Raw genomic sequence first — 25,816 nt, 5'->3', positions numbered from 1 at the left:
TCCTGCAAATGAGGGAAGTGGGTGTGGATGAGAGTTAAAGAGGGGAGGATGTATGAATGAGGGAGGATGAGTTTGGAAATGTGGAACAGTAAGAGTATGAGGGAGAAGGATTGATATGAGAATAAGAAAGAATGAAAGAGCATGGAACAGAGAAAGGAGACTTCCCCCTAAAAATCCCTGGAGGTTCATGACATGTTGAAGATGGATTCTCAATAAGACCTGGTGCTGGGAAGAGAGAAGGGGAGTTTTATAAAGGCCCTGCAGTAAGGGAAAAGGAAGGGGGGTAGTGGTGGAAGAGGATAGAGATGCACAAAGGAAAGGGAGGAAGGTTGTTGAGCTCACAATCAATAGGCAACAGCTCAGATATCCGGCTGGGCCACTTTATTTAAAAGAATAGTGATCAATGCTATGTATCTGGGGGAGGGGAGTGAAAGGATGGATGGAGGGAAGTGGGAGACAACTTAGGAGAAATTCAGTCTCTTGGAGAGGAGGCTTCAGAATTTAGAACAATTAAGTGGGCTTGAGCCCACTTGGCCTAAAACCATGTTTAATTTATATCAGATTTCTTGCTGTGTTGAGGAGGGAGGAAGTGGGGGAGGAAGAGAGAAAAAATTTGGAAGACAAAATCCTGCAGAAATGAATATTGAAAACTATCTTTATGTGTATTTGGAAAAACAAAATACTACTCAGTTGTCCTAAGATTCCTTATCTACCATCATTTTGTTTTTAAGTCAGCCCCAAGGATAGGCAGAGAGGATTTTGGGGTGTTGAAACCTTAGGCTTCTAAACCTGGAGACAGGTAAGACTTGGTAATGCCTATAGATCCAGGTCTGCTCAGGGAAAAAAAATGAACATTGCCTGCTAGAGAAAAGTCTTTCAAGAGAGATAGAAAAAGGTCTCTCCAGGGTCAGTTACATAGCTTGGACTGTTTCTCCATGAAGAAGAGCATTAGAGTTCTACCTATGACCCTAAGAAACTTTTTTCACTTAGAATAGCTCATCCTGAAAGAGGAAACAAAAAGACAGTCACCAGAGACCTCAGCACTGGCATCTCCAAATCCAGAGAGGAAAAGACACAAAGGTTCCTCAATGGTTGACAGAACAGAGCATCTTGGTTCAGTCTATTTCCTCACTGGCTGTCTGAGCCCCAGCTGACTGGCAGAGAAATCCTGGGATCTGAAGACCCTCAGGGAGCTGTCTCCTTTGGAATTGTGTGCCTCATTCCCTACGCTGGGTCCTTGACAGATAGGGGGCTTTTGGCAACAGCTACTGCTCCCGGCTTTGTTTGGGTGCCTCCTTCTCCCCTCTGCTGGCAGCAGTGATGCCCTCTGGGAGCAGTTCTATGACTAACTTCCCTCCCTTCCCCAAGCTGTCACTAAAAGGGAAAACCATTCAATCTTCCCCAAAGACCCAAGCCTTTCCAAAGTTTATCCCTGGAGGGTTCTTGCCTTTGAAGACCCATGACTGTGAATTTTCAAAGATCGAAAATGACTATAGAGCAGATATCAGGAAACCTGGAGTATAGAAGGAGGAAACTTGATGCAGTGTCTAGGATCAGAGCTGAATTTTGCTCCTTAGTAACCACAAACAAGTCTACTTCTCAGAGCCTCTGTTTACCTCTCTGTAAAAAAAAGAAAACATTAGGGGCAGCTAGGTGGCCCAGTGGATAGAGCACCAGCGGATAGAGCACCAGCCCTGAAGTCAGGAGGACCTGAGTTCAAATTCAGTGTCACACGCTTAACACCTGCTAGCTATGTGACTCTGGGCAAGTCAGTTAACCCCAATTGCCTCAGCATTAAAGAAAAAGAGAAAGAAAACATTAGACTAGATAATTTCAAAGAACTCCAATAATATTCTCTGTACAAAAAAAAAAAAAAAAAAAAAAAAGACACCTCCCAGTTTATATTTTAAGGGATGGGAATGAATCTGGAACTGTTTGAGGATGAAGAAGCATATGATAATTTTCCGATTTTTCTGCTGCATTTTTCTGATGAGTTCATGTATATGTTTGTCTCTCTCTGTATCTCTGTTTTCTCTCTCTCAGTCTCACTCTTGATCTGTTTGCTCTCTTTCTCTCTCACAACATTCAGACTACATTTATCTGTATTGCAGGGTTTTCCATAGCAATTCATCAAACAGTTCTAGGCATTTATATTCATTTCCCCTCCCCTTTTGTGAATAAAGGGGAAGAAGGATATAGTGGACATGGGATTGGATCTGGCATCAAGTAGACCTAGGTTGGTATGATGCCTCAGACAAGCCAGCTGGGTGACCCACAGTAAATTACTTAACATGTTTCAGTCCCTGTCAGAATTAATATTTCTCAATCCTTGATTCTCAGTGATCATGAAGAAAAGGTCAAAAATCTTATATTTTTGAACTCTTTGTTATTGAGTAATTTTTCAATCATGTATGACTTTTGTGACCCCATTTGGGGTTTTCTTGGCAAAGATAGTGGAACGGTTTGCCATTTCCTTCTCCATCTCATAGGAAACTGAAGCAAACAGAGTTAAATGACTTTTTTAGGGTCACACAGAAAGTGTCTGAGGCCAGATTTGAATTCAGGAAAATGAGTTTTTCTGATGCCAGGCCTTTATCTACTGGGACAAGAAGACCAGGGTTCAAATCCTGTTGCCATCACTAGTTAGCAGTGTGATCTTAAGCCAGTTGATTTACTTCCCTGGTCCTTGTTTGTCACTTAGGATTTCATCTGCATCTCTTTCATGAGATTATTTTAAGGTAAATGCTTTGTTAATGCTTTTTAAAATATTTATTTTATTTTTAATTTATGAAATAAAATAAACATTTCCATAATTTTTTTAAAAAGATGATTGCACATGCAACTGAATATCTATTATGCTTTGTAAGCTGAAAGGGAAAGGGAACAAACATTTATTATGTACCTTCTAGGTACCAGGCCCTTTACAAATATTATCTCCTATGCTTTACTGGAATACTGAAAATGGGTGCTATTATTATCCCCATTTTGCAACTGGAAAATGAGGCAAATAGAGATTAAGTGCCTTGCCCAGAGTCATATAGCTAGTAAGTGTCTGAAATAGAATTTGAATTCATGTCTTTTGACTCTAAGCCCAGTGCCCTCTCTGCTTTGTCATCTAGTTGCCTCTAATAATTGTGTGAATTACTTTTTCTATCATTGTTCTGGAATTTAATTCTAAAGGAAGGAGCAAGGATTCCCCCCCTTCCCCAGAGGGTCCAAAGTTAGAAGAAAGTAGCCAAGGAGAAGAATAAAGTGCTTCATTCCAGTGCATGTGTGTGTGTTCTTGGGAGAATAAAGCAAAAACCCTGTCCCAAATACTATCTCTTTCTTTCCTGATCCTAAGAATAAGGACAGACTATGAAGAAAGAGTTGGTAGAGATTTTTTAAAATTGGCTTTGGAAACCAGAATTCTCTTTCTGGGTGCTTATAGCATATACAGGGACCCTGTACCTAGGAATAAAAGAATAGGAACACTATTCACCAAGAATTTTCCAGGATGGTTCCTAAGTCAAGGGGCCAGTTTGGGGTGTCCATGGAGCAAATTGGCCTTATAACTCTCACTGAAACCCTTTTTGCTCCCTTTCCTTCTCCTCTTCATCTCTTCTCCCCTCCTCCAGTTTTACCCATGTGTTTTCTAAAAGATATTTGATTTCAGCCAAAGCTGGGCTGACATCCATGCAATATGCTCTCACTCCCTCTTTGTGCTTGCTGGGAAGGATGAGGACTCCTCCGGGGATTCTGGGTAATTGGGTTAGTGGCCAGCTCATGTCAGGAAATTAAAAGGCAGCCCTGATCGGGTTCCTGACTGCATGAGATTTAATGGTTTTGTATTTATAGAGTATTCTGCCTCTAGCCCGTGCCAGAAATATCACTTTTCTGGGCATCCAAATGAAGAAAGAGAATCAGAGACGATTCACTTTTAAAAATTCTTTTTCTTTCCTCAAGTATCCTCATATTCGGAAACAAACCAACTTTCCTGCACTTCAGAGGACAGTATAGAAGTATAGTTGAGAAACTCTGATGTCAGCGTCCTTCCTCCCCCTCCCTTTATCCCCCAAAACATCAGGTTTTAAGAACGCAAAACTTCTTAACATCTCTGAACTCTGGACCATTCACTCACATTTGCCTGTGATGGGAGAGTAATAACTGAAAAATGCAGTAAATTGATTTCCTCTCCTACTTGCCAAGCCTTTCACTTGTTTTGGGAGAATTACAGACTGAGCTGAACATGTATTATGAGGAACTGTGAGCTTTTAATGTTTGGTGCCTAGAAATCAGGGGCTTTGGAAATGGCAGTCACTTTTGTCAGGCAACGAGTTGGTAGGACAGATAAAGCCCTTCTTACTAACTCTGTAACCCTGAGCAAATCACTTCACCCTATTGCTTCAGTTTCCTCATCTGTAAAATGGGTTGGAGAAGGAAATGGAAACCTCTCCAGTATCTTTGCCAGGAAAGTCCCAAATGGGATCATGAAGAGTTAAACACAATTGAAACAACTGAATAACAACAAGAAAAGGGAAGAGATCAGCATGGAAACAGTATATATTTGGCCTAAAGAATGAATATGCTTATTAGAGACAAAATATCAATAGAAAGACCTGTTGACTTTATTCATAGCTCATACTCTGTCTATTAACCTCATGCCTATGATGCTTGTATCTAAAGTCTGACTTACACCTAATATCTTTCCTCAGATGCTTCTGAGTTGTGTGACACTGGGCAAATCATAACTGCTCTCATAGTCATTTTCCTCATCTATAAAAAAGGGATAGCAATAGCAATTATGTCACAAGAATTTTTTGTGGAGATAATAGCTAATATTTTTATATTGCTTTAAGGTCATAGAGTACTTCACATATATTACCTTCTTTGAACCCCACAAACACTCTAAATTTTATTGTTATCTCCATTTTATAGATGAGGCAACTGAGGCAGAGAGAAGTTAGGTATCTTGCTCAGAATCACACAATTCATAAGTGTCCAAGGCAAGACATAAATTCCTGACTTCACATTCAATATTCTATTTGAGATACTGAATATAAAGTTCTTTGCAAACCTGAAGCATTAGAAAAATGTCATCATCATCATCATCATCATCATCATCATCAACATTCAACAACATTATTTGCTCAACCTGCTGAGTAGCAGACATTAGTCCCTAAATAACAGTCTACTTCTTTATCTATATTGATCAATGAATTTTTCCTCTTTGAAGCCTCAATGTTGTCAAGAGGTTAGATTTGTGTCATTCTCCCCTCCCAGCTGACATTAGATTACATTGCCAGGACAAAGGAGACAAATAAAAATAACTCTCACATCTAAGGCAGGCAGGTGTTCTTACAGCTCACAAGAAAACCCTGACAAAACTAGGAAAGAGGTTGGAAGAATGACAGCTATAATCATGGTGTGTGGGCGTTGAATTTATTTCGATATGTGGTAACAAATAAATATTTACATATATTTTTATATATGCAAATATAAAATAAACTTGAAGTTACCCCACATCTTTAGCATATTAGGGACCTTATGTGGGCTGACCCACAAAGGAAAGAGTGTGGAGGAAGGTTGAAAACGAGAGGATTAGAAACTGTCCAAAAGCAGAATGGTACGGTTCCCCATCATGGAAGGTTTGTGTGTGTTGTCAAAGTTATCCCTGGTCAGGTCCAGTTTGGACCAGATGGCTTCTGGGATCCCACTGGAGATGGTGGAATCTGTAACAAACATGAATCAAAAAAGCATCTGTCACCAGGTATGGTTTGTGCTCTGGGGAAGTTTCTGTTTAAAGCAGCAATAGCGATCCTGACTTTTTGTGCTATTTCTTTCCCAGCATTTGTTTAGAGGAAGAAGCAAGTACTTATGACTCAACAAGCCTTATCTTTATTGGGGAGGAGGGACAACATTCCTATTCGTCTCAGAGAATAAATTTCCAGGCAGGTGGTACTTTCAGAAGACACTTTTGAATGGGAGAGGATGAAGGCAGTTTGGTGGCCAGTTATTGGGAGGACACAGATTTCTGGTCAAGTGCTGTGTTTGAGAAGAGAGATTCCCTTAAGGAAAAAAGCCACCTATTGCTGACCCTCATTCCTATCTATGATTATCTTGAATATGGTTTTCCTCAGGCAGATAAGGCAGACACTTTTAGGAGGTTGCAAGGGAAGAGAGCAGTAAGCATGATGATTGGGACATTTCAAGCTTCCTGACTGGTGAGGGGTTTAGCTCAATTCCTACCAATTCATTAGCTTTTGATCAGCTCCAATATGAAGTGATGTGAGTCCTATAACTCAATCTGACAGCTGCCACTGGGAGAGGCCCCCAGTGCCCACCATCTAGGGCTGTGCTTCACAAGCTATCACAAATTATTTTTAGGTCTGAGAATAAAAGAAAGAAACTTAAACTTGCTCTCCCTTTCTTTCCCCAGCCCCCTCCTCAGCACACTTTGCTATTTTTACTTCCAAAAGACTGGGATCTAGTCCAGCTGTGGGAAAGAAAAAAAAAAAAGAATGAAAGAAGTGGGAAGGGGGAGGATGTCAGGGGAAGCAGGAATTATTTTACCTCCATTAAGAAAAAAAAGTCAGAAGCCTGATGTTATCAAGGGAGCAAGTGGACATCTGATCCAGAACTCGCCAGGCAGACATGCCTGCATTTCTCTGACGTGGCCTGATGGAAAGGTTTTGGAAAGATCAGCAAATCAGCATGTACTGCAGAGGCCCAGGCTGGCAGGATTCCCCTTCCCAAGAAACTCGTGGCTGGTCTCATAATAGTGCTCAAGGCAAAGATGGGGTGGATGGGATTAGTCAACCTGGGTGCCTCCCTACTAGGGACCCCCTGATGAGGATAAAAGGGAGACTTTTGGTCGAAGGTAAAAATCTCTATCTAGAGAATTGGAGAAAGATGACCTTGAGAGGAGTGCTCTTTGCTCCCTTGTTCTGTGCCCAAGTTTAGGTTGGGATTATTTGCTCACTGGCATAAAACCTATTTGGGAGGATATTGGTCCTGAGTCAGAATAAACAAGGTTATATGAGTGAGAAACTAAGGCAGACCCCAAAGGTCCAAGTTCATCTTTGGTCCCTTGCATGAGGAGTTTCATGGTACAGATGGTAAAATGCTGCCTCTGAAATCAGAGGACTTGAGTTTGATTCTTGCCTCTGATATCTATGACCTCGGGCAAAAGTCTCTTAACCTTCTTGAAGCTCATCTGTGTAACCCTAGGTTTGTGGCCTGATCAAACAGATTTAAACGGCCCCAGGTTCATAGTAATTTTGACCTTGAAAGTATAGTTATGAAACATGGGTTGGACCGGATGACTTATTAGTTGAGATCTCTGCTCCTAAGAATGTTAATTCTGATCAAATCAGAATCCTCACAGGCTATAAATGCATAGATTTTTACAAAGAAAGTGGATGTGTCAAATGGAGGCTCTCATCTTGTCCCCGACACCAATGCTAAGATGGGCTTCTCTGTTGTTTGTTCAGGTCCTGAGCTATTTCCAGTGATTTTTTTTTTTTTTTGGGGGGGGGGAAGGGCAATAGTAAATAACCTCTAATATCTCTGACAGCTCTGTAGTTCTTTGATTTTCATTGTCTTCAGGAATGTCAATCAGGGATGGGAAAGAAGGGATACGGGTAAAATTAATCTGCTAAGGCCTTAAATGAGCAGGGATGGGGTATTGTCCTAGTCTTTGGGGTCGGGTGGTTAAAAAAAAAAAAGGAATCTACTTGTGGCTCTCTTATCTTCAGTAATGCAAAGAAGCTTTTTCCTTCCCATAATCTGATTGAGGATCCCAAATACTTCTAGACAACCTGTGTAGCCATTTTCCTTCTGTGTCCTTTGCAAGTGTACTATAGTCTTCTCTGAGTCACTCTAGGGAAAACAGAAAGCCAATCCTCCTCCTTCCCCCATCCCTCCCTCCCTTTCTTTTCCCTGACTGCACATCACAGAAACTGAAGGTGCCCCCAGGGAATGTCCAATCCAGCTGCCTTTAAAGGAGCCTCCTACCTTCCAAAGAACACACTAGACTTTTTTTCCCCTTTCTCCTTCTATTAAAATCCCAGAGGCCATCTGGAGGAAAAAGAAGGGCTAAGCTAGTAAATGCTGTGGAGAAGAAACACGGAACATAAAAGAATGAGGCACAGATACACACTGTGCTCTCTGAGTTTAGAGTTAGGTAGTCAGAGGAGATTGAAGGACTCAAACTAGTCCCTGAAAGATGCCTAGGTAAGCTGATGAGGTACCAAGGGCATTCTAGGCAAGGTCCCCTGCAAATTGTATTTATTATGGGGACAGCCTCTTGCTAAAGGGCTTCCCCATGTTGGAACTTGCAGATGTCTCTCAGATCCACTTGTCCAGATCTAATTTCTTTTCTGTCCTCCAGTCTCACATCTCCAACTGTCTTTTATTTATTTATTTTTATGAGGCAATTGGGCTTACACAGCTAGGAAGTGTCAAGTGTCTGAGGCCGAATTTGAACTCAGGGCCTCCTGACTCCAGAGCCAGGGCTCTGATCCACTGTGCCATCTAGCTGCCCTTCCAACTTCTTTTTAGACATCTTGAACCAGGTGTACCATAGACATCATAAACTCAATATGTCTCAGATCAAACTCATTATCTTCTTCTCTTCCCTCCCCCCTCAACAAACTCTCCCCCCCCCCCAACTTCTCTATTATTGTCAATGACATCACAATTCTCCTAGTCACCCAGGCTGGCAACCTAGGTGTCATCCTCAATCCCTCATGCTCTTTTACCCCCCATATCCAACCAGTGGTCAATTCTTGTTGTTTGTACAATTATAACTTGGTTCTCTCCTCTGACATTACTACCACTTTAGTGTAGGACTTTATCCCCCATACTATAGCCTATTTTTTCTCTTCAAGTTTCTACTCACTACAATCTATCTACTACTCAACAGTCAAATTCATTTTCCTAAAATACAAATCTGACTGCTCCATAAACTCCCATGGCTCCTTATTGTTGTAATCCACAAGAGCTATTGGAATATACAGGAGCCACCTGATAGTGGCTGTTGGAGATCCAACCCAGACCTGCAGAATGAATCTCCTTGTGGTGAGAGGATGATAAAAGGAGACTGAGAGGCAGATAACGTTCTCTGATCTCTCTGAATGAGAGGCCATTGTGTTATTTGACCTCCCTTCTCTTCCCTCTGCCTACAATTTATTTCATTCTCAGTCGGCAACACCTGTGTCAGCAAAGGCTGTCCTACAACTCCTTCAGATGCTGTGATCCACAGCTGTGGAGACTCTCAAGAATTGATCTGCCCCTTAACATCCTATTATTATCAAGATCAAACATAATATCTTCTATTTGGATTTTAAAATTCTTCATAACACAGGTCTTCTCTATCTTTCTAATCTTCTGACACCTTACACTCTCCCAAACTACTTTACAATCTAGTAATTCTATCCTTGTACACAATACTTGATCTCTGGATTCTAAGTATTTTCACTGTCTGTCTCCCATGCCTGGCATTCTCTCCCTTCTCATTTCTACTCCTTGACTTCCTTTGGTTCTCAACTAACATACCACATTCTACAAGAAGCCTTTCCCAGACCTACTTAATTTTAATGCCTTCCCTATGAGAAATCTGCCCCACCCTCAATTTATCTTGCATTTATTTTATTTGAATATAATTGTTTCCATGTTGTCTCCCCCATTAGATTATGAGATCCTTGAAGCACTTTGTATCTACAGCACTTATCATAGTGCCAAGCACATAATAGGTCCTTAATTAGTACTTGTTGACTGATTTTTCATATAACACTGTCAACTCATATTTGAAGTTCACCAAAAACCCCAAATCTTTTTTCAGACAAATTGAAATCTAGCCATCCTTTGCATATCTTGTCTTTGTGAGGCTGATTTCTTTAACTGGAATTAAAATAAAAAATAAAGAATATATAAACGTTATATTTAGCCCTCTTAAATTTTCTCATTAAATTCTGCTCTATCTCTCAAATTTGTTGTCTGCAAATTTGACAAGTAAGCTATCTGTGTATTTACTAACATCATTAATAAAACTAACAATAATTATCAGAGACAAGCCCAGATCTCTGGGTTTCATTCCTACCTTCCTGACAAACTTTAAATCAAATATTTTATGGTCATGAAATATATTAAGACTCTCTTCAGGGGCAACTATACTTGTTTATTTTCTTCATAGTTTTACATACGTTTACCCTAAAGTTATAAGAGGAAAGAATAAAAAGATGGTTATGATCCAGAACTGGAAGAAGCTTTCTAGTTGAATCCCTTCATTATACAAAGGAGAAAATGAGATCTAGAAAAAAAGAATATCTTGTACGTGGTCACATGGGTAGCAGGTGGCAAAGATAGACATCCAGATTAGACTCTCTCTGATACCAAGTCCAATGCACTTTGGCGATACCAGATTGCTCAGCAACCGTCAGAGAAGGCAGTCGTATAACAACAGCAACAACAACAGCAGCAGCAACTAGTTTATATAGTTTTTACTATGTGCCAGGTCAATGCCGAGAGCTTTGTAATTATGATTTCCTCCAATCTTCACAACAACCTTGAGAAGTACGGGTTGCTATTATTTTACAGATGGAGAAACTGAGGCAAACAAATTAAGCAATTTTCCCATTGTCTGAAGCCAAATTTGAACTCAGGTGTTCCTGACTTTAGGTCTGGCATTCTATATTCTGGAGCACCTAGCTGCTAACTCTTTTAGAAGTGCCATATGTGAAGTGATAAGGCAGATGGAGTGCTAGACCAGAAATCAGAAAGAACTAAATTCAAATTCTACTTCAAACACTTACTAGCTATGTGACTCTAGACAAGGCATCTAATCTCTTTCAGTCTCTGTGCACCTCTGTAAAATAGGATCGATAGCAGCATCTACCTCTCAGTGTTGTTGTGAAGTTCAAATGAGATAACATGTAAAGTGCTTTGTAAAGCTGAAAGTGCTTAATAAATGCTAATTGTAAACATTTTATTGTTATTAGTTATTCTCATTTACGACTTGTTTTCTGGGCATCAAAGATCCCTCTTCCTGTAAATTGACTTTATTAGAGAAAAAATTCTTATACAGACTTTCTGGTTTAAAAGAATTTGTTTTGCAAAGATGAATGTTGAAAACTATCTTTTCATCTATTTGGGAAAATTACCTTCTAAAAAAAAGAATTTGTTAATGAATGAGGGAAGCAGTCATAGAAAAACATTGAGAAGAGGGACAGGAACTCTCTTACTGGTAGTAAGTGATTGGTTCTATTTGCAGCACTCCCATGAATCTTAGCAGGTTGAACAAATTGAGGTTACAGTTATGGCTACACTTGTTACTATTCACAAACATGAAGTTGATGGTACTATCCTAGACACATTGTGCTTTAGTGTGTTTCTTTTCTGCCCACCTTCTGGGACATAAACCGTGGGAATTTGATCCTGGAGTATCACACTGCACATGGGTGTTGGTCCTACCCTGGGAAGGGAGAGAATTGGTTAGGATTTTCATAGTCCTTTAATCCTTCAGTGTGCTAACAGGTAGAGATTACACAGTCTAAATACTAGGTCTCTAACTCTTAAGCTTATGGAAAGTCCTGGTTCAGCTCCTTTCAACGTCAGCAGCAGTCATCACCTTCCAAGGCACATAAGCTGGGCGCCAAGCTGTTAGTTCACCTGTAAGCCAAGAAAGGTTCTTTTAGATGAGACCTTTGTGAAATAGGGATTTGCCCCGTGTCCAAATCTAGATTTCCTTGCATGTGGAATGACCCGGTTAGCTCTAGAGTTTCGACAATTTACCCTATTACCTGTAGAAGGAGCTATTGAAATGGAACAGCTCTCTTCCTCTCCCACGGAGGTGGGGCGGGGAGGGGGTCGGGGGAAGAAGAGGGGAAGGGGGCATTCCCCACTAAGGAATTTAACATTCTAAATTAGAGGGGACCATTAGCGAAGATTATCTATGCACACCTAAGTGAAACCATCCTTTTACTTTATATTTCTCCCTTTGCCCTGGGGAATTGCATTCAGTGCTTAGAGTCCCTCTGAAGAGAACTTGTTTATGTTGTGGATAACAGCCAGACTTGGAGTCAGAAAGATCTGGATTTGAATCCAACTTCAAGTCACTTAAATCACCTTGGACAAGTCACAGTTCTTTTAATTGAAATTTCTTCATCACTAAAATGAAAATATTAATAGCATCTACTGTATAGGGTTGCTGTGAGGATTAAATTAGTTTCAGTGTGTCTCTGTGTCTATGTCTGTCTCTGTTTCTTTTCTCTGTTTCTGTCTGTGTCGGTCTTGGTGTCTCTGTCTCTTCTCTCTGTCTCTGCCTCTGTCTGTCTCTGTCTCTGTCTCTGTTGGCAAATCTTAATTTACTGTGTAAGTACTAGCTATCATACTTAGCAGGCATTTATTTAGCACATTCTATGGATCAGGCACTACATAACCAAGGATCATATAAAGAAAGGTAAAAATTATTTTTTATCACAAAGAGGTGAGATTCTAATGGGAGAGAGAGGAAATAAACAACTGGGTACATACAACACATATGCAAAGAAAAGTTCTCCAAAGGGAAGGCACTAAATGGTTGGAAACACCAAACAAGAACTTTTGAAGGTGGACTGTGAGCTGAATCTTAAAATGAAGCGGCAAAGGGAAGGAGGCAGAATATTCCAGCTGGAGCACAGCCAGAATAGGGAAATAAAGTGAGTGCTGTGTGTGAGTAGAAGCAGGTAGGTCAATGTGGCTGGAATACAGAGTTCATGGAGTGGAACAAAATGCAAGACCATTGGAAAGATAGGGTGGAGCCAGGACCCCCTACCTCTTCATAAGAACAGCTTTAAATGCCAAATAGGAGTTTTTTATCTGAATTTGGCTCTCCATCTCTCAATTCCCGACTTTTTTTTTTTTTTTCTGGCTCTCTCCCATTCCCAGAATTCACTCCCTTCTCTGCTCCTAACTACTGACCTCCTGACTTCCTTTTAAGTCCCAACTAAAGTCTTCCCTTCTACAGGAAGCCTGCCCTAACCATTCTAAATTCTAGTGCCTTCCCTCTGTTAATTATTTCCTATTTATCCTGTACAGTTTTCTTTGCTTATATATGTTTGTATCTTGTCTCTTGTTTGGTGACAAGAATTGTTTTTTGCCTCTTTTTGTATTTCCATCTCTTAGCATAGAGCCTGGCACAGTAGCTCGTTCATAAATGTTTATTATTTGATTAATTGTGAAGCTAATAGGGAGCCACAGGGTTAATGTCTGCTATAGATTGATCTCAGAAAGGTGTTGATTAAAGTGTTGGAATACTGATATTTTACTCTTGGGATACTGATATTGAATTAGTGTTTGAATGGAGAACAGACCCAGTAGAGGTTCACTATAAATATCTGTTCCCAGTACTTTTTAGACTCCTACCACTGCTACCTCACTCCCAACTTCTCTTGAAATAGATCTCATAAAGGAATTGCTTGACGTTGAAATTCAGAAGCCCAGTTCAGAGATTAGTGGCCAGTAAACATCTAGGATTTTTCTCTCCACTTCCCTTGTTTCCTGGACAGGGGTTCGCCTTGACAGAGTTCGAGGAGGTCGCCAGAAATACAAGCGAAGGCTGGACTCAGAAAGCAGCACTTACCTGAGCTTACAGATTCCTCCTCCAGCTAAAAAACCCTGTAAGTACTAGCCACACGTGGTGTCCCCCTGTCCCAGCATCCATTCTGCTTCCCTGACCTGTACCCTGTGGCTTCCTCTGAAACTGATGTTCTTTTCCAAGACACTGCCTGGGATGGGGGTGGGGGGGTGGGGGAGTGATTGAATATTGATGACTCCCACTTATAGAGTGCTTGAAGAGTTACAAAGGATGCTTCATTTTAAGAAAATTTGTAATTATTTTAGAACTGGAATGGGATTTAAAGATCAGCTACTTCAATTTACTTCATTTGAGAATTGAGATAGAAGCCAAACAAGGAAATGCAACCTTACTTTTATATAGAACTTTATAATATTAAGGCATTTTAATTTAATTTATTTTATTTAATATACTTATTCATGACTGTAGCAGCACAACCATTGGATCCTAGCACCCATAAGATACTCCCTTATTCTATAAGTTAGTCTTCATGAATTCATACTTGCCTCATTTTTTGCCTAATCTTAATCACTGAATGGATATTGCTTCAAATAAATAGACTTGGGAAAGACCTTAACTTTAAAAGGCTACTGCTTCTAGGGCCATTTCCAGTCATCCTAATCTGTATCCTATTACTGGATCTAGATGGTTCTGGAGGAGAAAGCAAACCTGGTGACTTCACATAGCTTTGTCTCACTTAAATCTAATTTACTTGCAAGACCAGACATTTCCTTCCTGAAGTCAGGATCCTCTTCAACAATGAAGGATAAACAACAATATTGAATTTAGAGAAGAGGCAAAGGATTATATGTACCATCTCTACCAAAGTCATGGTCTATAGTCATGAAGGTCTTGCCCCAGGTCTCTTTCTTAGAATGTTACATCTACTTTTTATCCCTAGAACGAGTAGCAAAGGTCTTTCTAGTATAAGGGGTCTGGCTAGAGAGAGGACCCAGCCTGGAGTCAGAAGACCTGAGTTAACTTGGGCTTCAGATACTTATCAGTTTGTGAACCTGGGTAAGTCACTTTACCATGTTTGCCTCAGTTTCCTCATCTGTAAAAAGAACTTGAAAAGAAAATGGTAAATTATTGCAGTATATTTGCCTACAAAACCTCAAATGGGGTCATGAAGAGTCTAACATAACTGAATAATGACTGAACAAAGGTCTCTCTAACCAATGCAACTAAAAACATCACTTGACATTTAATGCTGTCTATATTGAGTCTTAGAGAAAGGAATCTACCGTGAATAGTAGTTGATGCCGGCTCTTAAACCCTATCAGAACCCTCCATCAGGGCACCCACAAGAGATGCTGAAATCCAAAGCACAGAGTCCATACAAATGGCACTCCTGTGGATGCTGAGGTGTTGCTAATGTCCAGGCTGAAGCCCTCTGGCTCCTCCTACTCTGTCTGCTTCCTGCATGCCCCAGGCACTCTTTGTCTTTCTTCCCAGGTGCTCACATTTCCCTCTTTGGCCCTTGCAGTGACTAAGATAGTCTCCCATCTCTTGGTGGCTGAGCCGGAGAAGATCTATGCCATGCCTGACCCTACCATGCCCGAGAGTGACATCAAAGCCCTGACCACCCTCTGTGACCTGGCAGACAGGGAGCTCGTGGTCATCATTGGTTGGGCCAAGCACATTCCAGGTAAGTCATTTCCATGGAATAAATGTGGATAGAGAATTCCTTGGGCCAGATATAGGAAATGCTGATAAAAAACCTCAGATATCAAGGTTGGTACTCCTGTTCCTATTCATGGGAGAGTGTAGGAGAAAATCCAAATTCAGGCCTTTTTAAGTTTAAAACAGATAGCCTGGGGGCAACTTTGGGCAAGACAATCTTAAACAAGACTTTTTCCTTGTCTTTTCCTCTTATTTTGCTGGCCGAAAGAAATTTAAACATAAATATCGTCTAAGCAAAGATTGTTTCATTGTTTGTTCTTTTATTCCTGCTACATGTTACATAGTAGGTGAGTAGTAAATATTTTTTGATCATAGATCAATATTTATGAACAATAACAATAATTTTTATGAATAACAATAATAAAAGTGTTACAGTCAGAAATATAGGAGCATTAGTTTAGATCTTTGGGAAACTTTGTTGTTCAGTTATTTTCAGTTAGATTTCCCCATTTTGTGACCCCATTTGGGGTTTTCTTGGCAAATATACTAGAGTGTCTTGCCATTTCCTTCTCCAGCTCATTTTACAGATGAGGAAATTGAGGCAAACATGGTTCAGTGACTTGCTTAGGGTCACACAGTTATTATAAGTCTGAGGCCAGATTTGAACTCAGAAAGATGAAAATTTCTGACTCCAAGCCTAGCACCTCTACCACTATACCATCTAGTTGACCATCAGAACCAATAGCTTCATTTTACAAATGAGAAAGCTGAGGCCCTTGAATGGTATAAAGAGGAACAATCTTAAAGTCAGAGCGACCCAGTTTCAAGTTCTTTCTCTGACATAAAATAGTTATATGACATTAGGTAAGTCATTTAAACTCTTAGTGAAGCCAGACATTTTCTAAGAGTAGAAATCACAAGGAGTTGTCAATCTAGATCTCTAGAAATAGTTTCCACACTGGGACATTAGGAGTTCTCTTATAAAGATGAAAACATAGATCCAGTGCAAAACAAAACAAAATATTAACAATGGTAATTCATATTTATAGAAGAGTTTAGAAAATACTTTTTTTACAACAACTCTGACATAGGTAATAGAAATATTAAACTCCTATTGTACAAAGAAAGAAACTGAGGTTCATCAAGGTGAGGTGACCTCCCTGCCCAAGGTGAGAGTTAGTGGCAGAGGCAGTAGAAGTGCTATGAGTCTCGGAAGCAGTTGATATACACAGAGAAATGATATCACCACCACCTTAGGTGGTGTTTTTAATTACCTTATATTCAGCAGAAAGCATTCAGAGAACAGGTCCCTTAACCCCAGAGAGCCAAAAGTATAGGATTTCCTAACCACTCTCTCCCAGCTGGGAGCAGTGGAAAACTACAGATTTAGCGAGTCACAGGCTCCCTTGCCATTCTGCTGTCAAGAAAGAAAGGGCAGAGGTATGTTTTCTTATTCTGACTGTCCTAATTTCTAGAGATCTGTATACCCTATCTTCAAAAGTCACAGTCAGAGCTCTCTGATTTTGTTGGTGGATTAGGTGCTGGGGGGTGGGGCAGGATCCCCTCCTGCCTCAAGTGGGCCATTTATTGTTATCTAAGTTTTGGTTGAAGGGGAGAGCAAACAAAAAGAATAGGATTGTGAGGGACATAGGCTGAGGGCAGGGAGGGTGTGGTGTTGGGGTGGGATTCCCATTCTGAACTTGAGTATTTTCTGCCTTGAATCAACCAGGATTGGGCAGGGGTTGGTCTTCTTACTTTACTGGGGCTCTGTGACTTTCTGGGAGTTTCTGGTTTTAACATTGCAGGGAAACCATGTAGCCTATATGCAAAGAGCCCAGCCCCCTTCAGTCATCTCTGCCAGAAGCAGCCAGTGTGACTTGATTTGATATATCTCTAGCCATATGCATATTCCTCCATGCTGACCTTCATACAGCCTCTGTGTTTAAAAACTTCAGTAACTTTAGTCATGGCCCTGATAAAAACATGATGTCAAAGGCTTTTATTTTAAAAGCATGTTTATCAAAATTGGAGATCACTGTATACCCACTTGCATACCTCAGACTTGGTGAGAATTAAATAAAAGGGGGGGGGGAGTGTCAGATAAACTCTGACCTATTATTAGCTGATGTTTCTATGCTATGCTAAATTTTGTGAAACACTTCTTATTTATTATCCTTTCTTATCCTCATAACAGTCTCCTTGAGGTAGGTATTATTTTAATTCCCATTTCACAGACGAGGAAACTGAGTTTCAAAGAGGTTAAGTGACTTACACAGTTAGTATATAACCTGGGTTGCATTCAAACACAGACCTTCCTGATTCCACATTCAAGCTTAATCTACTAGGCTATGCTTTATCTTTCTAGAATCTGCATGATAGGCCTTATCATCTGCAAGAAAAAAAAATTCACCTCTTGTCACAAAAATCTTACAAATTAGACCAATAACCTAAATTGTTAATTTTAAAAACGTCACATAGTTTGTAGGAAGATCTAACACTCTTATTACAATATCTTCCTTCTGTCATGCTTGAACCATGGGAGCTAGTTAGTGGGGAGAAGGTGAGACCCAAACTTTGGCATTTAGAAAGGATAAAAAAAGATAAAAGTAGAAATGATTATTATTTAGCCCAGTAGACTGATTGTTTGGGATTTCATATTGCGAATCTCCTCGATTCTTTGGATTTGGGGAGCTGACATGGCCAACTTCAGAAAAGCTTTCTAAACCTTACAGACTCACTTCTCCTTTCCTCCTTTCCCCAAGCCTTTTAGTATAGAAAGCCATGCATGTTTATTCCACTGCAGCATGCATGTGTTTGCAGGCAGTTAATGCGGGTATACCCTCTCCTAAGGAGGTCAGTCCAGCGAGGATTATATACTCAGTGTATTTCGAAGCTGCCTGTTGCTGGTTCAGCACCAATGGTGGGGTTAGGCTGCTGCTAAAGATACCTCAGCCTGGATTGCTCCACTAACCCAGCTAAAGATCCAATACAATCTTCCCAGTTTGCATATTAAATCTGAAGCTCATGGGTGGTCAGCATGGGGGAAGGGTGAAAGGACTGTGTATTGACAACTGCTGAGTGCCCCGTGGTGTCACGACTGTCACCGCCTTTCTCTCTCTTCTTGAGCTTCTTTGCATTGCAGCCCACCCTCCTGCTGCTGTGGTCTCCTTCAGAAGGATGGTCTTCCCAGATTCTTCTTGTCCTTCTGTGGATTCCTTGAAACTAATTTACTGCTATGGACTTAAGTTTGAATCCTTTCTCGGCTACTTAGCATCTATGTGGTTTTGGGTTGGGATCACTGAACTGGGGCTGAGATACATGGTTTTAAACTGTTTTGACTCAAAATAGGAGCTTTCCTCTAATACCTGAATCTCTTAGAGTAACCTGTATAGCCTATGGCTGAAGAGCCTTCTGGGGAAATGTCTTGATCTGTCCTGCCCTATTACATGTCACTTTTCTGAAATGGAAACCATAATATTTGCACATAACTTTTCACTGGATTGATGTGAGGATCAAATTAGGTGATAATCTAGGCATAAAACACATTGGAAACCATGGTTTAGGGACTGAACCTGTGATGCCATAGGAATTCCCAGGTAAAGAAACTCCTTCTGTGCAATGCACAACTGCATGCTTCTGCAACTGACAGACTTAAAAACTTTCCTAGAGAATTAAATCAAATATCTTGCCCAGGGTCACACAGTCAGAAACTATCCAGAGGCAGGACTTGAATCCAGATTGTCCTAAATTGACATCTGGCTCTTTAATCACTGTACCACATTGTCTCTTATAAATGATATCAAAGGTGGGCTATTATAATAATTATTCATAGTGAAGTAAGGGTAAGTTACTCTCAATACTCAACACATGTTTTCTAGGACTAAGCTACAGAGGAGTAAATTAATAATGATAACAATAATAATAGCTAGTATTTATGTAATGTTACTCTGTATGCCAGGTACCTATAAGTACTTTAGAATTATTGAATCATTTGATCACTGCAACAGCTCTGGGAAGTTCTATTATCATCTCCATTTTGTAGATGAAGAAACTGAGACAAATGGTAGTTAAGTGACTTGTCCACATAGCCAGGAAGTATCTGAGGTCAGATTTAAATTCAGATACCTGGCTTCAGACCCAGAGCTCTCTCTATACACTATTACTTTGCCTCCTGATAGTACGTAAAACAAAACAGAACCCAGCTGCTCTTTTTGCTGTCCTATTGAAAGACTGACCTCTCCCCCTTCTCTGAATCATATTGTACTTGAGAAAACTAAGTGGTACAATAGATATATTATAAATCTTAAAGAGCTATATAAATGTGAGCTGTTACTATTGCCATTAATTGATTATTATTGTTGTTATTCTAACTATTAGAAAAAAATTTTCCCCCAATATTAACTTGCTTCTGTTCTAAATATGTTTGTGTGCTGAGTTCTCAGGGTTTTAATTTAAGGGCAAATGAGAAAGGGAAGAGAATAAGCATTTATATAGTACTAACTGTATGCCAGGGACTATCCTAAACACTTTTACAAATATAACTTCATTTGATCCACATAACAACCTGTGAAGTACACACTATTATTATCTCCATTTTCCAATCAAAAAAATTGAGACAGGCCCAAGTTCACAAAACTAGTAAGTGTCTGAGATGGACATAGAGGATATTGGACCTAGTATTAGGTTTAAATCCCCAAATAAGATAATGTAGATAAAATACTTAGCAAACTTTAAAGTATTTTTATGTCTGTTATTATTTAAAAGGGTATAGATACAATTAATTAGCTTAAGTTCAGACTACTATAGGTAAACCCTATCTTAATAGTAAGTACCACTGTCCAATGTGCTTAATTTTTTCATCTTTTATTTTTGAGAGGATTATAGCATAATGGTTAGAGAACCAGACTCCAACCCAGGTAGACCTGGAACAAGTCCCATCTCTGACACACATATTGGCTGTTTAATCCTGAGTAAATTATTTAACCTGTCAGTTGCCAGATAACTCTTTGAGAGCAGAAAGTTCTCACCAGAAAGTTTTAATGTTAATCACAGATTCAGTCCAAAAGTTCATTTGTTTGTATTTCAATGGTTATCTTCACTTTTCTTCCACATATGATTGAACTTTCTTATTTGTTTTATCTCTCCTAACTCGAGGGAAGAATTGTGGTTGGCTTTTTGTTTTTGTTTTTCTATTTGTATATCCAGCTCTTAGCACAGTGCTTGGCACAGAATAAACACCTAATAAGTGCTTTTATCATTTTATTTATTACTTCATTATTTCATCTTTTAATTTCATTCATTTTAATTTCATTTATTCCTTTATGAATATGTCCTACCCTTCCCTACCTGGGCAATCATTCCTTTAACTGAGTTTTTTAAAAGAAAGAAGAGAAAAAAAAGCAATTCAGCAAAACCAATCAATGCATCAACCATATCAGAGAGTATTCAGTGTCCCAAAAAATCTCAATGAAATTTTAAGCTTTAACTCAGTAGGTGACTCTCCACATCTATGATGTTCCATCTTTGAAAAGATAAGAGAGTGGTACTTTTCTTCAATTCCCTCTGAAGACAAGCTTACACCAAATGTTTCTGAATGAACTGACTTAACACAGTTGGAATCAATGACAAAACCCAGCTGAATATGACTGTCCATCAATCTCTGAGGAGAAGCAAGACAGAGTGCTCTGTGTAGGGGTGGGCCCACAGACAGCCTTGTTTTATTTGTCCTCCTTCTCTGACCATGAATTACCAACCTTTTTCAATCTACTCTTTGAGATTTTCAGTAACCTTCTCATACCCATTTATTGACTTTAAAAGCAAATTAATTTGAGTTTGCCACACAAACACATTAGGGCTGTATTTTTGTTGAGAAATGTGATGCATGTATATGACTATTGAGTCTCCACTCAGTCTGTAAAGTTCAGAAAAGATAAATTGCAAAATCTTGATTTCATAAAACTACATAAAAATATATTGTAAAAAAAACATATAAAAATAAAATAATACATTTCAATAGAATAATATAATTGTTTAACAAATATTCACACTCCCAACTTAGCAAGCTTCTTATACCCCTGTAGTACATGCTGGGATTCCTCAGGTTGAAAGATTTTTTTCCTAGAGAGATAGAGAACAGAATTCCTTAGGTTGTTTAGGGACAGACCAGGCAGGAGGGGCCTGGGACCCATTACCTAATCCATCAATAAATATTCATTAAACTCTGAACATGTGCAAGGTTCTGTGTTAGTTGCAGTCGAGGGAAGGGGAAGAAAGTCATACATGGCACCCAAGCAGCTCTTGAGGGTCTAGTTTGGAAACAACCACCTCCTCCCCAACACACACACATACCCACACATATACACACATGAAAAGATAGCTAATGAGGCAAGATGTGATTTATTGCCAATTGAGTGATATGCAGACAAGAAATATTAGAGAGGTGCAGAGAGTGAAAGGGCTCTATGAGCTAGGTTAAATCATGAGGATTTCATGGAAAGAGTAAGGAGAGAAACTCAATTTTCACTGATAGATAAAATATTGACCAACAAAGGAGAGAGGGGAAAAGGGTCCAAGTAGAAAACACAGTGAACAAAGGTGGGTTCAAGGGACAATGAAGACACCATGTCTGAAGTGAAAGGGGGAACAAATTCTCAGTTATCATTCCCCTCCTGCTCCCCAATTTCTAAGGACACAGGACCCCATTCACAAGTATAAATTGCAAAGTCTGACACCAAGAAATAAACCAGACATTAGTACTGAACGAAATCCTGCCTGTGCAAAAGGGATAGCCCCTTAGAGACAGGCCCTCCATGAATTAACAGTATCATTACCACTTAATTAAGGGCCAGGTCTGCCCCTAAACATGTGATTTTGCATTGTATTTTACTTCCCACCCTCCCAGGCAAAAAAATCTGAATCTTTAAAGGACTTTCTTTTCAGGTGGGGCGGGAAGATTAAATGGAGATCCCACACTTACTACCAAGAATGGGAATTACTTGATTAATTGCATTCAACAAACATTATTAGCTCAATATCCTCCCCAAGTAGCTTGGAGGCCTTCCCTTTGCAGGGAGGTCTCTCCTTCTCTCTCGTCACTCTCTGTGCCGCCCCACCTCCCTACCACCCCTGCATCTATCACTCCTGCTATTTGCATGCGGTTTGGGAGGGACCACCTGGAGGGCCTCCTTCCTGACAAGGGAGGCTCTGGGAGATGGTTCTCCTCCCAGGGTAGCCACTGTCTCTTTCTCCCCAGGAAGACAAGAGCACCAGCAGATGATGAAATATGGGGAGCCGAGTGACAGCAGCTGTGTCTGGAGTGGCCTCAGATCCTATAATTACATCTCCCTTTATTACCTCTGCTAATGGCCCTCCAGGACGACAGAAACGATAATAAATTAACAGATTATGAACTCTACTTGCCACAAATTATGTTTTTTTTTTTTTTTTTAAATTCTGGGAGCTCATACCGCCAAAGCACTTGGAGAGGGAGAAAAAGAGCTTGAATGTCACTTCTTTAGACAGTGCCGATAAAGCAACTTTCCGGAGACCTGTATGGATCTGAAAAGGAAGAGCAGTGAGGGAAGCTTTCTACCTATCTCCTAGACTAGAGGACTCCCTGAGTGGGCCTGGGATTCAAGAGCCCATTCCATCCCAAAGGGGGAAAGACTGGCAAAAGTGATGAACTCCTGTCCTAGGAGAAAGTAGATATACTTCATTGGAGGGGGGGTGGGGGGGGGGGTCTGCTCTCCAACTAGAGGAATTCTGAAACTCTATTAGGGAAAGTGACCAGCCATGAGTGTAATTCAGACCTTTAAATTCATCAAGCTTTTATTGGGAGAAACCTTATTGTGGTTGGAAGTAAGACCAAAAGGGCAGCTAAGAGGTACAGTGGATAGAGCACCTAACTTGGAGTCAGCAGGTCTGACTGAATTCAATAAATATTCAAATGTGGCTTCAGAGACCTATTAGCAAGGGACCCTGGGCCAAATCACTTAATCCCAGCCTTGAATCAGGAACATCTGAACTCAAATTCTACCTCAAATACTAGCTGTGTGAACCTGAGCAAGTCACTTAAGCCTGATTTTCCCCAAGAAAAAAAAGGAAAAAGTATGATCAAAAATTTTAGAACCAAAAATGACCTAAATGTTCCCGTAGGACCTTGAGTTGAAGGATCCTAATTTTATAGGGAAGGAAATTAAATAATACTAATTTATATTTACGTAGCATTATAAGCTTTACATAAAGCAGTAGTGTCAAAATCAATTAAAAAGGATCCCAGGCGGTTCAATATTAACTTAGAAAACTACAAGTTAACATTATCTGTGTTGTAGTGTATTTTTATTTATTTTGTTAAATACTTCCCAGTTATATTTAAACCTGATTTGGTCTGCATGCAGAATATTATTATAGTGCCCATATTAGAAATAAGTGCTATTATTATCATCTAGCCTATTTTTACAGATAAGGAAACTGAAGCTGAGAGATTGACTTTCCCAAGATCACACAGGTATAATACTGGAGAAACTGAGCAAGATAGAGATTAGAGAACAATTGAATAGTTTATTAAATGGAGAGATTTACTAGGACCAAATGGATCCATGTTTTGGTCCCAAGACTGAATGAGACTATCGTCTCAAAGAAACCAGCCGCGAATATCGGATACAGGGATCCTCAAATTACGGCCCGTGGGCCAGATGTGGCAGCTGAGGACGATTATCACCCTCACCCAGAGCTATGAAGTTTCTTTATTTAAAGGTCCACAAAACAAAATTTTTGTTTTTACTATAGTCCGGCCCTCTGAGGGACAGTGAACTGTCCCCCTATTTTAAAAGTTTGAGGACCTCTGTGACAAGAACAATGACATAATGGGGGAGGTACCTGGATGGCACTGATCTAATGAAGGAAGGAACCTAGGATGAGGATGACATAATGGAAGGAGGTACCAGAGAGGCTCCTGATATTTTAATGTTGTCTAAAATGGATAAAGACCTTTATCCCATCAAACATTAAGAGGGAATGAGCATAGCCTAAGGTCTAAGATGTAAGACCTTTATCCTATCAAACATTAAGAGGGAATGGTTATAGCCTGAGGCAGAGTTAACTAAATAGGACAATTAGGGAAACTGGGTCAGGAGAGCTGTGGCACAACACAGGTAGGAAATATCTGAGGTAGAATTTGAATTTAGGTTCATTCTATCTCCCAGTCCAGATCTCTACCTCCTATACTACTAACTACATAGAATTTAAGCCTAGATAAAAGTCATAATGTGAATAATACTACCTGCCTACCTATCTCAGTTTTGCTTTAAACATCAATGAAATAATGCATGTGAAAGCAATTTATAAACACTAAGCTGAGTTAACCTAAAAAAGTCCTTTTAATACTGATGACTCCAATCTGTAAAATGGAGATAATAATAGCACCCACCTGAATATGCAAGGCACTTTGGAAATCTAAGTTCTATATTGAAATTTGTGTCACCAAAACTATGGTAAGTACTTAGGCACAAAGTAGGTACTTAATAAATGCTTATTGATTAATTAATGTTGATTGCTATTATCCTCTGAAACATTAAATGAATTTTTAAAATATTATTAATTTTTAAAATATGAATATCTTAAGACACTTTTGTTTTTTTATTGTATCCTCCATGCTTGACACATTGCCTGACGTATAGTAGGTACTTAATAAATACTTGCTGATTGCCTGGCACATAGTAGGCACTTAATAATTCTTATTGACTTTTATTAATGTCTAGTATTATTATCACATAAAACATTATACAAATAAAAGTCATAATTACCATTTTTATTATTAAGGAATTATTATTTTGCTGAGACAATTGGGCTTAAGTAACTTGCTTAGGATAACACAGCTAGGAAATATTAAGCATCTGAAGTCATATTTGAACTCGGGTCCTCCTGACTTCAGGGCTGATGCCCTATCCTCTGCACCACCTAGCTGCCCCATTATTATTATTATTGAGAACTTAGTAGATTTGTTTAATCTCAGAGCTCAAAGGAACCTTAAAAAAATCACTTGTTGAACTTCTACCTGAAGCATGAATCCATTAAACAGAATCTCTAAACCAAAATCATCTAACCTTTGAATATCTCCAGTAATAGGTGAGCTCACTATGTACCTCCTGATGATAGTAATAACAATAATCTTACATACAGCATTTAAGAATTATAAAGTATTTAGCTATCACAGGTATCTAATTTGTAATTAGCACAAGTAATATCTCTATAACTCCCATGTGGACCTTTCAAATATTTGAAGACAATAATCTTTTCAAATGTATCCTCTTCAAAGTTTTCTTTCCTCCGACACATCTTTGATTCCTCCAGCTCATCTTGCTCACAGAACATGGCTTTGAATAACCTCATCATCCTGGTCATCCTTTTATGCATACATTCCAGCTAGTGACTTCAATTCAGTAAACATGGAATAGTATGTGTGTGACAAACACTGAGCTAGGTATTGGGTAGGATACTAGATTTAGATCCTACTCTTATGGTATATAATACATAAACACTGATAATGTTGTTTTATTGTAAGGACTTCAGAGTTGCATAAATCTCAAGAGAGAAAGGGCA

At 39.5% G+C, this 25,816-nt stretch overlaps 1 protein-coding gene across 1 annotated transcript in view; it reads left to right on the top strand.

Annotated features, from left to right (window-relative positions):
- The window catches only part of ESRRB (estrogen related receptor beta), a 64,598-nt gene that overhangs the window by 20,627 nt on the left and 18,155 nt on the right, over positions 1–25,816 (top strand). The window contains exons 3-4 of the mRNA XM_012547859.2: positions 13,527–13,637; positions 15,081–15,242. Coding sequence (XP_012403313.1) covers positions 13,527–13,637; positions 15,081–15,242 — 273 coding nt within the window. The remainder of the gene's footprint in view (positions 1–13,526; positions 13,638–15,080; positions 15,243–25,816) is intronic.

Source organism: Sarcophilus harrisii, chromosome 2 (assembly GCF_902635505.1).
Source record: "Sarcophilus harrisii chromosome 2, mSarHar1.11, whole genome shotgun sequence".
NCBI lineage: Eukaryota > Metazoa > Chordata > Mammalia > Dasyuromorphia > Dasyuridae > Sarcophilus > Sarcophilus harrisii.
This window is presented reverse-complemented; position numbering and strand designations above follow the sequence as displayed.